The 14,772-nt window shown below is 54.0% G+C and overlaps 1 protein-coding gene across 2 annotated transcripts; it reads left to right on the top strand.

The window, feature by feature from the left end:
• The first annotated feature begins 1,194 nt into the window (after positions 1-1,194).
• Positions 1,195-13,819, top strand: RLBP1 (retinaldehyde binding protein 1). 2 transcript variants are annotated; one of them, XM_039490408.1, is made up of 8 exons: positions 1,195-1,372; positions 4,017-4,054; positions 6,082-6,210; positions 8,322-8,526; positions 9,951-10,129; positions 10,884-11,042; positions 12,112-12,222; positions 12,901-13,819. In XM_039490408.1, the coding sequence occupies exons 2-8, from the start codon at positions 4,043-4,045 to the stop codon at positions 13,057-13,059; spliced, it is 954 nt and encodes a 317-aa protein (XP_039346342.1). In that variant the 5' UTR covers positions 1,195-1,372; positions 4,017-4,042; the 3' UTR covers positions 13,060-13,819. The 2 variants fall into 2 exon arrangements, with proteins under 2 accessions (XP_039346342.1, XP_039346343.1); XM_039490409.1 differs by lacking the exons at positions 1,195-1,372; positions 4,017-4,054; positions 6,082-6,210 and adding an exon at positions 7,557-7,669.
• Positions 13,820-14,772: the final 953 nt, after the last annotated feature.

The following is a 14,772-nucleotide window of genomic DNA, read 5'->3' as shown; positions in this document are numbered from 1 at the left end:
ATTTCTACACATGTAGAAGAGGTTCCAAAGTCCTTTTTTAGTGGATTGATTTCAGGTTCCAAAGGTTATTACTAAGAGCCTTCACCTGAGATCCCCAGGGACAAGCTGGTCCCTGGGGCAGAATGTAATGACCTTGGTGATCTCTCTTTGTTCAACTGCAGTTAGATTGCCTCCTTTGGCAACGAACATCATTAAAGGCTGCCTCTGTTCCAAGCCTATAGCTGTATCACAGAGGCATTGTGCACCAAGACTGGGAGGTTTGGTAATTACTAACTCGGTGCCCACACTGTAATGCTCCATAGCGAGGGGGAAGGGTGGCATCCACAGTTCTCTCTCTCTACGTTTGCATCAGGGTAATGTACAAATTCTAACCACATTTTAATTTAAAAAAAGAAAAACACCAGAGAACAGCTGTGTATTGCTCATCCTCACTGGCAGGCACACAGCGGCCCAGCCAAGGCTCAGGGTGGGATAGTAGGGGAGCGGGGGTGATGTAGGTGAGGTACATTGGCACAGCTGTGCCTGTGGGAGCCCGTGCTGGACCAGCAAGGGGCGTGCAGGTAGCAGGGGTGGGGGAGCAGCAGAGCTGTGTGGGGTGGGCTGCCCAGCACCTCCGTTCACTCTGCCTAGTTCTGTTCCCTGGGGCCAGCTCCTCACACTTTCCTGACCAAATTCACTCACAAATTCTAACAGCTAATGCATCTGTGAGCCCAAGGGCAGGGCTTGGGAGCAACCTGGTGATTGCCTTTATCCCTGAGCACCTGGGTGGGAGCAGGGATGAGCCAGAGCATGGAGAGCACAGACATACCCAGGGCCCTGCCCTCTCTCCATCCCTCCCACCCAGCCCCCTTAGCCTCCATTCAGTGATTGCTGCCATGGACCCATGTCTCACTGCATTAGAAGACACAGGGAATTTTTGCAGGAGCGGGGAGTGGCACTCTGCCCACTTCCTCTGCCCTCACTCTCCTTTCCACACTGCCGAACGCTAATGAGCAAGGCCCAGTTACACAATAAGAAGCTTTTATACTTCACTAATCGGCCCAAGATTCCACTGGCTCCCCCCTCTCTCCGCCCCCCTCCCCTGCCGGCCAAGAGGCCACTTGCTTCCCCCCTCCCACTCCTCGTCTGCCTTTTGTATTTTTTAATGGGGTCTCTTGCCTGTTTTGAGCGGACTTAATTAAAAAGCCGCTGTGAGTGATGCCTTGTGACGGCCTAATCCCAACCCGGTGACTCTACAAAGCTTTCGCCTGGGTTTCCCCTTGCTCCACTCCGGCCCTGCTCACTCCCTCGCTGTCTGTGTCAGGTCTCCGTTCCAGTCCCCCCCAACTGCACACGCTGACCCCTCCAGGACGGTTTGGCTTCTCGCGGCCCGGTAAGTATTCGGGACTCTGCGGCTCAGGCTCGTAGTAACAGATGTTAAACCAGGCCCCCTACCTGCTCCCGGGGGCCAGCCCAGGATCATTTCCTACAGCCAGTTCTCCAGGGCTTATTCTAGTAGTTTGAAATGCCCTGAGCAAGACGGCTCCCCTTCCGTCCCTTCCCAGCCTGATAGACAACAGGCAGGGGGACACCACTGTAATGGACTGAGTGGCTTTGACCTAAACAGCTCTAGAGAGACTGGCTTCACTCGCAGGAGGGAGTCGGGGTCCTAAAAGATGGAGAGCCCCATGCAGCACTGCTGCCAACCTGCCTGCTGCAGCAGAAGCTGCTCAGAGGAGCTTGGCAGAGACCTTTGTGTTTGCAGCTCATCCTCCCTGTTGTGTGTTGTCAAACAGCCGCCTGTAGTGGCTGCCCATCTGAGCTGCTCACTAGTGCTTGAGTTACCTGCAGCTGTTAGGAACAGGGCTTTGGGAACAGGGCATTTGGGTTCTGAGGAGGGAAGGTCTGTTTGTCCATTCAGAACTCTCCCTGTTGGTTCTGCCCAGCCCATATGATAGCTTCAGTAACACCACCTCTGGTCCCGCTGTGGAAATGGATCTGACTTTCCAAAGAGAACTTGAATGGCAAGTCAAGCAGAAACATCAACCCACCTCTGGCAGAGAACAGGGAGCTGGGAAACAAGCATAATGAAAGGTGTCCTACTGTCTGTGGGTGGAAGTTGATCAAGGAGAATTGTTTTGTCTGATGCATTAAAACAGGATCCTTCACAGCTAGGATTTGGGCAATAAGGGGGAACAGATGCTTTTGCCAGTCAGAGAATTGAGGGACCTCTACCTGAAAAAGTGGATCATGCATGGAAGAGATGCTATGTTGTTTTGCTGTCCAGTGGTTTGAGGTCCAAGCACAGAGCTGAATGCAGGGCTCAGGATAGGAATAGCAGGGGATTCTGCAGTTCAGGATCCAAGTGCATTGGCAGCACTGTGTAGGGTACCCCAGGATTGAAATACCTGCTTGTCAATGGGGGATGAAATGATTCCTAGACAGAGGGGCAAGTTCATCTCCCAGTTATATTTGTGCAGCCCCAGCAAAGTCAGGAAATAGGTCCATAGTTTGGAAAGCACTCTGGGTCCTTTGGGATTAAGAGCTTGATAGAAAGAACAAGGAAGAATCCCATTGTTTTGTATTGTTGCTCTTCATAAAACTTCAGGCAGGTCTGGGGAGCTGCTCTCACATCAAAAGCATGAAATCCAGATATTGCCTCAGATTACAATAGGGAGTTCTGTGCATTCCTCTTCATGTCCCTGCAAAGACTCTTGCAGACCAGCTGTAATCCTTGTATTAGAGAATGGGGAGCCATGGAGTCAAGTAGAGAATTAGAAGTGGGAAGGTACCTTCCTGGGAATTGACCAACCCTACTAGGCAATGCTGGCAGCACAAGACATTAGACTGGCCATCCTGGAAAGACTCTTCTAGCTTTATGGGGCCACCACAGAGCTGCGTGAAACCTCCACCAGAAACCTAACTGGGACTATCTGACCTTCTTCTTAGCATATGCACAACGTAGCTCAGGTGGCACGTAACCAGGATTGATCACCAAATTTGGTCCACTGGTTATAGCATTAGCTTCCCCAGCCCAGGCTGGGTACTGATGGGGAGCAAGACATGAACACTGATTAAGCCTCCAGTCTGACCTTCATCAGGTGCCTCTGGCTTAGAGTATTCCACAGCCAAAGTAACTCTCACCAGATCCTTTATGGACTGATTGCCAGGCAGAATTCTCAGCTGGCTCTGTGCACTGGTTCCAGCCATGCTGCATGGAATCCTTCCATCTGCTTCCTGACCACAATGGAATTAGGTGTTTCTGTCTTCCATGAATGAACAAGATGGAACCTGACCGACTGAGCTCATGGGGTCTGTGGTGATGCCCACTGGGACATCCTTATTGCTCAGAATACAGTTTGCCAAAACCCCAGATAGGAGCTGAGAGTCCTCAGCATCCCTGAAAAATCAGTCCCAAGGAGTCTGAATAAAGACATCCAAATTCTAAGGCTGCTTTGGCAAATGTTAACTTTAATATTTATAAAACCACTTGAGTTCAATGGACAGAAGGTGGCATTAATTATTATCTGAATTAAGTGAAGGAGGGAGGTGGGCATCTGATGGCAAATCCCATTTACATCCTATCTCCAGATGAATTCTTCACCCCTTCTCATGTAGAGCTGGAGAGCAGGTGGGGTGAGTTCAGGTCAGGGGCGGCTCCAGGCCCCAGCACGCCAAGCGCGTGCTTGGGGCGGCATGCTACGGGGGACGCTCTGCCGGTCACCGGGAGGGCGGCAGGCGGCTCCGGTGGACCTCCTGCAGGCATGCCTGCGGAGGGTCCGCTGGTCCCACGGCTCCGGTGGACCTCCCGCAGGCGGAGGTCCACCGGAGCCGCCTGCCGCCCTCCCGGCGACCGGCAGAGTGCCCCCCGCGGCATGCCGCCCTGCTTGGGGCGGTGAAATGTCTAGAGCAGCCCCTAGTTCAGGCCAGGGCACAGCTTCCTGGCTGTTATCCAGGGCAGGTGTTGAGGCTGGGGAAAGCTTTAGAAATGCTTCCCCAGCTAGTGTTAATGTGGGATTCTTCCTTGTCTCTTTCAGTGTCCTGTGGACGATAAGGAAGCAGCATGTCTGCAATAGTGAGTACTTCCATTGTTCAGCTCTGTGCTGTCCCCTCCCCTGCACTAACCGGGAACTCGGGCCAAGAATGGGCCATTGCTCTCCGTTCACTCACAGAGCTGGGGAAAGCCAGCTGGGCTGTAAACATTCCTTATCCACAGTGCCAGGCCCAGGTGATGTGCACGACAATCTGACTCCCCAGTTTCTCAGCCAGCTAGGTGGGGGGATCTCAGGTTGGATCAGCATTGATGTTAATGGGCACACACACAAACGGATGCTGTTCTGAATGGTCAGGGCAGTGATCTAGTGGCTTGCCATGCAGGTCTGTACACGGTGTTCACTGCACCAATCGTGGCTGAATCCTGAGCTCACACACAATGGAAGCTATGGGAATTGTAGAATCACAGAATATCAGGGTTGGAAGGGACCTCAGGGGGTCATCTAGTCCAACCCCCTGCTCACAGCAGGACCAATCCCCCAACTAAATCATCCCAGCCAGAGCTTAGCCAAGCCTGACCTTAAAAACCTCTAAGGCAGGAGATTCCACCACCTCCCTAGGTAACCCATTCCAGTGCTTCACCACCCTCCTAGTGAAAAAGTTTTTCCTAATATCCAACCTAGACCTCCCCCACTGCAATTTGAGACTGTTACTCCTTGTTCTGTTATCTGGTACCACTGAGAACAGTCTAGATCCATCCTTTTGGGAACCCCCTTTCAGGTAGTTGAAAGCAGCTATCAAATCCCCCCTCATTCATCTCTTCTGCAGACTAAACAATCCCAGTTCCCTCAGCCTCTCTTCATAAGTCATGTGCTCCAGCCCCCTAATCATTTTTGTTGCCCTCCGCTGGACTCTCTCCAATTTTTCCACATCCTTCTTGTAGTGTGGGGCCCAAAACTGTACACAGTACTCCAGATGAGGCCTCACACCAATGTCAAATAGAGGGGAACGATCATGTCTCTCAATCTGCTGGCAATGCCCCTACTTATCTTAGAGAAGTTAGGTGCAACATCTAGAAGGCTGGAAAAGTCCCACTGGCTGGCATCCTGCTGCAGTGACTGAATCGGATCCACTGTGTGAGAACATGCAGTCTGCCTATGTGCCTTCCAGGCCCATTTCTTCTTCTACTTTACAGCCTACAGCTCCAGCCATCAGGAAATTTAATTCCTCCCTTCACGTCCCTCCAGCCCTAATCACTTCTCCCATCCTCCTCTTCCCCACACTTCCTGAGTGTCACCAGCACCTTCTGTTTCTCAAGCTAACAGTCAGGCTCCCACCCCCATTCTCCATAGAGCTGGAAGAGGACAGAAGGGGACACTCTTGGGCGGCGGCACTACCACGTCTCTCATAGCTGGCCATGTGTGTTCTCTGAGCAGCTCCTGTGGCTCACAGTGAAGGACCATGTTTCCTCAGGGTTTCTTAAAAGGCACCCACAAAATCACGCCGTGCCATTTGCCCAGGTGATCGCATGTGCCAATGGGGGATTTGTGTGCACAGAGTAAAGGCATTTGCCAATCTCATGGGCTTGAAGGCTTCTTTCAAATATAAACTAGATTTACTCTGTCAGCCCACGCTAAGTGCAGGAGCCAAAACACAGTGGCAGAGGGAACCTTCTCCCTGTCCAACCCTGACACAGGTCCCATTGCAACCTCTTTCCCCATATAAACCAGAACCGAGCCCTGACACTTCTTACGGTCTGAGGGAACCGTCCCCCTCCTGTTCCCAACACAGACGCCATTATCTCCCCCAGCCTGAGGGAGCCCTCCCCCTCCTGACTCAAACATAGAGCCCATTACCTCCCCCAGCCAAGGGAGCCCCCCACCCCACCGCACCAACCCCCATGGTGACCCTGGTATCTTTGCTGGATAAGTCAGCACAGGGAGCTGGTGTCTCAGATGTTGCCCTGGGCACACTAGGCATCTCTGCTCTCAGTGCTCACTGCATGCACAGCCCCAGCCTGGGCCTGGAACAGGGAGGATGGGAGAAGTGATTAGGGCTGGGGTGAGCCTTGCAAGGTGTCCTTGTCTAGTTGTGGTGTTTTGCTCCCAGACTGGAACGTTCCGGATCGTCTCCGAGGAGGAGCAAGCCCTTCGCACCAAACTCGAGCGACTCACCACTAAGGACCATGGCCCCGTCTTCGGAAAGTGTGACAAAGTCCCTCTGCACACCATGCAGAAGGTGAGAACCACGGCATGGGAGAGGGGCCAGGGGAAGCCAGGCCCACAGGGAGGTCACATACTGGGGGGTGAGGAGCAAGTGAGGGGGCAGGAGGTACCAAGGAGATGGGAACAGGACGGTTTCTCCTTTGAACCATCTGAGGCTGAGCCTTTACTCCTGCTCGTTGTCCCCTCCTACCTATCAACGTTCCCAGCCCCACATTGCTCCCATTACTCAGACAAGACCCTGGTCATTCCCCACCTCCACAAGTGCTGCTGACCATGCTGCTCTAGATGCCACTGAGCACCCAGCCAGGACACAGTGCCTTTCTCTGTCTGGCTGGGCTGTATACAATATATTTGCATGGCTGCCTCTTCCTCTGGGGCTTGTACTCCACCCCTCTGCCACTTGGCTGCCTGCTAATGAGGCTCGTTGGGCTCCTTGCCAGGAGCCCCTGCTGGCTAGCAGAGTGCAGGGAGAGATGGTTGTCTGGGGAGGTGATTTAACCCCATCCCTGCCAGGGCATGCAGGCAACCCCTTTGCTATGTTTCTGGGGGAGCGTGAAAAGACTGTCCCCCCCACAAACGAACCATTGGGTAGTGAGAGAGGAGGGGACAGTGGGGGAGGCAGGTGGCTAAGTCTCAGCCGCAAGGAGGCAGAGAGGAGGTGTGATAGAGAAGGAGGATAAGGCTTAGTTGTGGGGCGTAGGATGTGTCCCCTCCAGCAGAGTGAGGAAAGGGATTAATCTGCTCTGATCTCAGAGAAATCCCCCCAATGGATCCTTTGTCTGAGGGAGCAGCTCTAGAAGCTTCCTCACAGGATCCTCATTTAAGGATGAGAGACGGGACACCGAGCCCCCACAGTGACACCGGTACAGCTGCTCCCCTCCGTAATCTGGGACTCGGAGTGATGTGACCAACAGGTCACAGGCCAGCTCACAGAGAACAGGCCAGGCGATGACATGGAATCTGCCAAGCAAGGCAGAGACACTGTCCCAAATCCTCCATCCCAGAGCAGAGCCCAGGACTGGAGAGCAACACTGCTCTAACCAGTGAGAGGTAACACAGGCAAATGGGGAGCAGGCATCTTTGCGCCCCTCAAGGGGATCTGACAATGCTCAAGAAAGGCAAGTAGCAAGAGTGGGTGGGGGGGCGCGGCAGTGCACAAGGCAGGCTGGAGGGGCATCCACAGAGCGGGGTGGAGCCCCAAGACTGGGATAGCAGAGATGTGGGGCTGCGAGGGTGCTTTAAGGCAGGCCTGAGGTGCCATGGAAACCCCTTAGCTAGATTAGGTTAATCAGAAAGGCATTCAAAGAGCCGCGAGGGGAGGGTCTGCACAGTCCGACTCTGCTCTGCCTAGCTGCGGCCAGTTAGCCATTTCATGAGCAGTAACTTAGCCCCTCACTAATGTCAAACCCCAAACCGGCCCTTGGTGCTCAGGCATCCTAAGCTATCTCCTCTTGCAGCTGCTGCTAATGCAGGTGATGAGTCAGTCCCTCATGGGAGGCTTGGACAGGGCCGCCCAGAGGATTCAGGGGGCCTGGGGCAAAGTGGGGGAGCTGCAGCGCTTGTACTTACCCGGCGGCGGTCTGGGTTTTCGGCGGCATTTTGGCGGTGGGGGGCCCTTCAGTCGCTCCGCGTCTTTGGCAGCAATGAAGGGCCCCCGCCGCCGAAATGCCACCGAAAACCCGGAGCGACTGAAGGGCCCCCTGCCGCCGAAATGCCGACGAAAACCCGGAGCAACTGAAGGGCCCCCCGCCGCCAAAATGCCGCCGAAGACCCGGACCGCCACCTGGCCAGGGCTCGCAGGGCCTCTGCGGGGCCCAGGACAAATCGCCCGACTTGCCCCCCCTCTGGGTGGCCCTGGGCTTGGAGGCTAGGGCACTGAGAGAGCCCCTGGGCCTAGGGTGACTGCACAGGCTGGCAGGCCTCGTCTCTCCTGCAGTTGAAGTGGGAGAGTCTGGGGGCCAGTAAAGCAGCAGCAAATGGCACATGAAGTCACCAGCAGGGGCCTGCGCTGCGGGGGCAGGAGGCCCTGTGTTCTGGCTGTGCAGTCATGGGTCCAGGCTCCTCACTCCCTCTAAGTACTGCTACTGCTGAATCAGGCGCCTGTCTCCTTCCACCCTGCCCTAGGCAAAGGACGAGCTGAACGAGACGGAGGAGAAGCGGGAGTCGGCCGTGAAGGAGCTCCGGGAGCTGGTGCATGAGAGAGCCAGCGGGGGCGAGGACACGTGCAAGGCAGTGGCAGAGAAGGTGAAAGGAAAGGATGACTCCTTTTTCCTTCGCTTCATCCGCGCCCGCAAGTTCGACGTCAACAGAGCTTATGAGCTACTGAAAGGTGGAGCACTCCCTTCCTCTCCACTAACCTTCCCTAGTCCCCAAGCTGGGGGCCAGGGCACTCCCCACTCCCGGGGGCAGATCCATATCCTCCTTGCATCAACAGTAGTCCATGTCTCACCCCAGGCCTGCTGTCAAGACAGACATAGGGCTCCATGCAGCATCCATCCCCACCGTCTTACACCCTGCAGAGTGGGGCTGATGTCCCGCAATCTCTCTGGATGATTGTGGGGTGGACCCTGGAGCCATTTGCCCCAGTGTATCCAGCTGCTGCTAGGGTCCAGCTGTAAGAATGATGTAAGGGGAGAGGATAAGAGGTGGGTGAAAGGATTGGAGGTTGTGGGGCAAGCAGATGATGCCAGAGGGGCAGGTGAGGCCAGTGCGGGGCAGACAGGAGCAGTGAGGTGCTAAGCTCATATGGAAGCTCTTATCCTAGGATTCCAATAGGCAGTGGCAACGGAAGCATCTCTGTGTGCTGACCTGGCCGAGGCAGGTTGGGCTGGAGGAAAGGGGGAGACGGAAAGGTGGCCCCAGACTGAGGTGGCCACAAAGGCCTTGGCTGTGGCTCCAGGCTCCTTTGTTTCTGTGTCTGGGATAACGAGGCCGTAATTAGTGGCAGTGGATTGGAAAATGAGCAGAAGCTGCTGGCAAGGGAGGCATTTTGTCCATTGGCATTTTCCCAGGGTGAGTTTCCTCATTTCATGCCTGACAGTCTTTAATGGCTACAGGATGCCAGGGAAAGTGGGGCTGGGGGTGGGGCTGGCTATAGGAGAGTGCAGCGAGTCACCCAGCAGAGGAGGAACGAAACAACCTACACCATCAAAATCACTGATCAGGCTCCCGAGACTGAGGGGGAACATGGGGGTGTTGGCTGGGGCTCTCGAGATGAGGAGGGGTAATATGGTGCCAGGGAAGGACAACTGTGGCTCCCAGCTGGGGAGAGCTGTGATGTGCCAGGAAGGAGCAGGTTTTTAGCTGTGCTGGTCCCAAACCAGGTACCTTCAAGATCCTTGGGTACCAAGCAGGAGAGAAGTGTAATGTTCTGTGCTGGGTGGTACTTCTGAATCTCAGTTGAGTGGAATGTGGCACTGCCCTGACCACAGCTAGTAGATTCCCCTTGGGATAGGGCTTTGCCCTGTGGAGTACCATTCACTTGTGCAGCGAGTTTAAGGTGCTCCAACCTCTTGTGGCTGACATGAACCAGGCCTGACTGGAGCTCTGGGCGCGGGCCTTTGTGCAGTCCAAAGCCACACCTTATTCTGCAGTAGGAACCCACAAGATCCAGCTAGATCCAGACTCCCTGGCCCTTCACTTATCACAGTGCAAGCTCCTTGGGGGCAGGGCCCGGGCCCAGCGCTGACATCGGGGAAGGGAATTTGTTCTTGTCCCAGACCTTGCATACTCTCTCTCTCTCGCTGACTCCAGGCTATGTAAACTTCCGCCAGCAGTACCCAGAGCTCTTCGATAACCTGACACCCGAGGCTGTGCGCAGCACCATCGAGGCCGGCTACCCTGGCATCCTGGCCAGCAGGGACAAATACGGCCGAGTAGTGATGCTCTTCAACATTGAGAACTGGGACTACGAGGAGATCACCTTTGACGAGGTCAGCTCCGCCGTGCTGCTCTGATATGTCAGAACTCCACTCCCCATGAACTCCCAGGGGTGTCCGATCCCGGGCTCCTCTTTCCCTCAGTATTAGAGCAGAGGGTCCCACCTCTCCCATTCCAGGCATTGAGGTCTAAGCAAAGCTCTTTCCCCCAAGCTTGATGTTAGTAAGTAAGTAATATCTCTGCTTGCATGGGCAGAGCACATTCCAGCCCAAGGGAACCCTAACACCCTCCACAGGCCGTGAGAAGTGGGTATCACCGTGCTAACAACACTTAAAATTCAGATAGCATGTTTCATCAGCAGAGCGTAGAGTACTTTACAAAGCCAGGTCACTATCGCTATCCCCATTGTACAGAGAGGGGAAGGGACCTGCCCAAGCACACTCAGCAGGTGAGACGAGTCTGTCCTGTTGTAACTTACACGTTCTCTTGACCTGTCTTGATTCATATGGTACCCCATTGTATATATGGGAATCACCCATGCAGCACTGAAACACACCAGCCTCTAGTGTGGAATAGGGCAGCTGTTTAACAGCACACAGCAACACCACATAATGTGGATAAGAAGTGAGGAAGAAACCAAGATAATTTAGGCAGGCAGAATACAATTGGCGGAGCTGGAACGTGAACAAGGCACTGCGGGTAACACTCTGACTCTGGGGAAATATGCTAGGGGAGCCATAATGGTTGACCTGGCCAGGCCCTTGCACTTGCATGTTAATGACCTCCATCTCTCTTCCTCCGGCTCAGATTCTTCGCGCATATTGCGTTATCTTAGAGAAGTTGCTGGAGAATGAAGAGACCCAGATCAACGGACTCTGCATCATTGAGAACTTCAAGGGCTTCACCATGCAACAGGCGTCTGGCATCAAACCCTCCGAACTCAAGAAGATGGTGGATATGCTGCAGGTGAAGCTATCTTTCTTCTGCCCCCAAGTAGGCAACAAGAGGGGGATACAGGCTTAGGTTGTCCATAGGAGATGGGACTCAAAGCAGTGGCAAACCAACTCTGTGGAATCTGCAGGGCCGTGAGGCATTCACCTGGCCCAGGGAGGGGGATAAGCCAGGGATAACAGCACTAAGGTATTTTAGGTATAGACCATGCCTTTATGTAGACAGGCACTACTGTACTAGTAAGATCCATACTGGAGCTCTCATCATTCAGTACCGGCTCCCTGCAGGGACTACACTGGGCAGTCAAGACTCGCTGGTTGATGCAAACATCCTTTCTGAAAACAGCACCTTGCAGAGAGAGGCTGAAGCCAAAAATGGTACCATAGTCATGGGTTCATTAGAAGTTCATAATTCCTGTGAAGATGCAGCTCCACCTAGCAGATGTGGCAGTCCCTGGGCTGCTCTTTGCCCTGCTTGGCAGTGCAAGTGTGGTTGGCATCATTCTGCAAGACCATCTTCTCAGGCCTTCAGCCCCACCAAAAAGTTACTTCTGAAAGTGAAGTCACCATTACCTACAGTGTTCACTGGCTGATGTTATGTCACATGCACAAGGTCCATCCCCATCATTCTCCCAATTCAGACATTCCTTACGATTCATACCCAGAATTTGGCTGATCCTGTGCTTTTGGAATAAGAACAAAGAGGGAGGGCTCCAGCAGCTCCTGCCAGGAGAACTAGATTGTAGAGAGGTATTTCTCCTGTGGACTGGGGACCATGAGTTGCCCTTGAGTTGCTACTGCTGCCTAGCAATGCCTTAGAACACAATTGGCTTTGCACATTGGCAGAACAGGATGCACAGTCCCTCAGTAGTAGGGTAACACAAAAGGGCCCTCAAGATGAATGCAAGAAGTGGGGTTTTAACAGGGAACGGGGTGATGGGAAAAGGAGAGGAAGAGGAAAGAAATAGCTCATCTCTGGTGACTTCTTCCACCTATGCCACCGCTGCCTTGCCCCACCTGGATGCTGCTTTCTTGGGATGCCCATCCTGCCCGTGTAACACTGTGTATAAATTTGGGATCTGCAGGACTCCTTCCCAGCTCGATTCAAGGCCGTTCACTTCATCCACCAGCCTTGGTATTTCACCACCACCTACAACGTGGTCAAACCTTTCCTGAAGAGCAAACTCCTGGAGAGGGTAAGTGTGGGGGAAGGGCCAGCATGAACTATTCTTGCAGAGGCAGAGAGGGGTGGCCAGGGAACACAAAGGCTCTGTCCCAAATCAGGACAAAGCAAAGAAAACCCAAGGGATCAAGTGATGTCTTTTGCTTCTCTGCCCAATGGCTTCCCTGCTCCTGGTTGGACTCTGCTGGTGTCAGTCTGCCAGACAAGGAGACAAATGCACAGTCATTGGCTAAATGGAGAAACCTGCTCCAACCTGGTTTATCGACCTCCCATTGAGCTGTAGTGTTGCCCGTAGTCAGGGTTATACTGAGCTGAGCTCTTCCCAGCAATGCCAGAGCTCAGGAGCTGGCAGCTATGCACAGACAGGGCCCTGTAGGAAATGGGTTGAACATGGAGGGGTGTGTGAAGTGGTAGGGGCTCACCATGCCCACGTGGTTGACAATGCTAAGATCACCCCCGCTGCTGTTTCATTTGGGGACTAGCTGGGAAGATGAACTTGCAGTGCCCCGAAAGAAGAGCTGTTTGGGAAGCTCATGGTTAGTCTCTCTGGCCGGCCCCAGCCAGGCCCAGGCATGCTCAGCTTTCAGCTGAGCTGGGGGGTCTGGAGGATGTGCTCCCCTTTGTGTGTCTGAAAGCCCACGTGCACGTGGCTGTGCTCAGCTCTGTGTCCCTCCTTCCCATCTCACTCCAGGTCTTTGTGCATGGGGAGGAGCTGGAGTCCTTCTACCAGGAGATCGATGCTGACATCCTGCCAGCAGATTTTGGTGGTAACCTGCCCAAATATGATGGCAAAGCTATTGCTGAGAAGCTTTTTGGGCCCCGGATCGAGGCTGAAGACACAGCTCTATAAAGCAGATCCCCTCCCTGCTTCCCTATACAATAGGACTAGAGGTGGCCCTTTAACCCCCCACCCCCACCCCCCTTACTGTAGCATTGATTGCATGACCGCTTGTGATGATAAACTCTGGGTGCGTATCTCCACACATGCTCCTTACCCATCCAAACTCCAGCAAGGCAGCAGGGTCTGCTGCCCTGAGTCTTGGGAAGGATCTTTTCTCTCCAGTTGTCCATCAGGGAAAGAAACCCATAAACAGTCTGTTCCATGGTAAGCCGTGAACCTACTAAGAGAGGACAGGGCAGCAACTGAATGGGGAAGAGCGTGTCAGGCTGCTTGGAAGAGGCAATCAGAACTACCACTGCTTATCCCCACCCCTCACCTGAACACTGGACCATAGCTTCTCCCCTGCTCGCCTCCAGGCTGGGTAGTGTAGTAGTTGCAAAGTGCCTTTCCCTGTGCTTGCTGGCCTGGCTTACGAGGGTGCGAGGCAATGGGAAAGCAGATCTCCAAGGCCAGTATTTGCCTATCCACAGCAACGTACTTGGAGGCCTCGCTAGTGACAGGTGGCTACAGCTGAGGAAGGAGAGCAGTGTGGCGGGAAAGCAGCAGGACAGCCCCCCATAGTGGAGAGAGAGTGCCGAGCATCACTTGCAACTGTGTGGATGACACAGCCAGAGTCCATCATTGCAGGAGAGCCCCAAGAAGCGCTGTTTGAAATATGTACACAAAGAAATAAAGTGCTCAACAGCTGGGATGCTTTGGGTCCCTTTGCACTGGAGGGTCAGGGACTGCACATAAATGGGCCAATGGGCTATCACTGATGGCCAGGAAGAGGCTAGATGCACCGGCGTTTCTAAGGGTTGATGAAAGATCACACTGCACCTTCCTCCAATGATGCCAGGGGAGCTGGTGCAGCAGAAGGGACACAAGCTGCATCAGGAACAGCCAGTGGAAGGTCCTTGATGTTAGCATCCCCACCAGTGATGCTGACAGCCCTTCTGCCTGGAGAGGCCAAGGCTGGAATGTGCTCTGGAGCCCGAGCTCCCTATTCTCCCTTCCCCAAGGGTCAGGCTCCCTCCTGGCTGCCGCCGATGCTGGGAACGCCCAGCCCCTTTCACTAGCACGAAAAGCTTGTCTTGGGCTACGTGCAAACACAAAAGGCCTAGCAAGACCTGGGGAGAGGGGCTTCCTCCCTCTGTCCCAGGGCGTGTTAGGTGAGGCAGGCGGTGGAACAGCATCTCCAAAGCAGGTGGTGGCTGCATGGTTAAGGCTAGTGATTCTGCACTCAGTGGCCCTGAGGGCTCCCCCACTCCATAGAGCAGCAATGTCAGCAAAGCATGGGGGTTAAATATGTCAGGATGGAAAGCAATGAGCTTCACACTGAGGATACCTCTCTCCTCCCAGCATTGCAGCAGAGCAATGATCTGTGCAAATCAGGAAGTGGCTGAGGCTGGGTACAGAGCAGCTGAGGGGTGACCCCCTTCCCGCAGGCGCTGGCTTATTCCCTGATCGAAGGAGGGAAGCAACTATTTGGAGGGGGTGCAAAGGGGGTGGTGCTGTCTCTTCTGCCCTCAGCCCAGGGTAGTTCGAGCCAAGGGAAGTGATGCTGTTAGGCTTGTTTTATAAAGCAAAGCAGCCCAGACTGGATCACATTAAATGAGCTCACTCCGGGAGGACAGCGGACTGCTAAGAGTCTTAATCATGGGCCCTTTGACTTCATTGGCC

This window comes from Mauremys reevesii, linkage group 10 (assembly GCF_016161935.1).
Source record: "Mauremys reevesii isolate NIE-2019 linkage group 10, ASM1616193v1, whole genome shotgun sequence".
Taxonomy (NCBI): Eukaryota; Metazoa; Chordata; order Testudines; family Geoemydidae; genus Mauremys; species Mauremys reevesii.
Note: the sequence above shows the minus strand (reverse complement) of the source record. Positions and strands in the feature narration are given on the sequence as shown.

What these genes read in the sequence shown, in the direction of transcription:
- RLBP1 (XM_039490408.1), top strand. An exon ending in AGCTTATGAGCTACTGAAAG is followed by an intron (nt 8,527 to 9,950) that starts GTGGAGCACTCC and finishes CGCTGACTCCAG; the next exon opens with GCTATGTAAACTTCCGCCAG. An exon ending in AGGAGATCACCTTTGACGAG is followed by an intron (nt 10,130 to 10,883) that starts GTCAGCTCCGCC and finishes CCTCCGGCTCAG; the next exon opens with ATTCTTCGCGCATATTGCGT.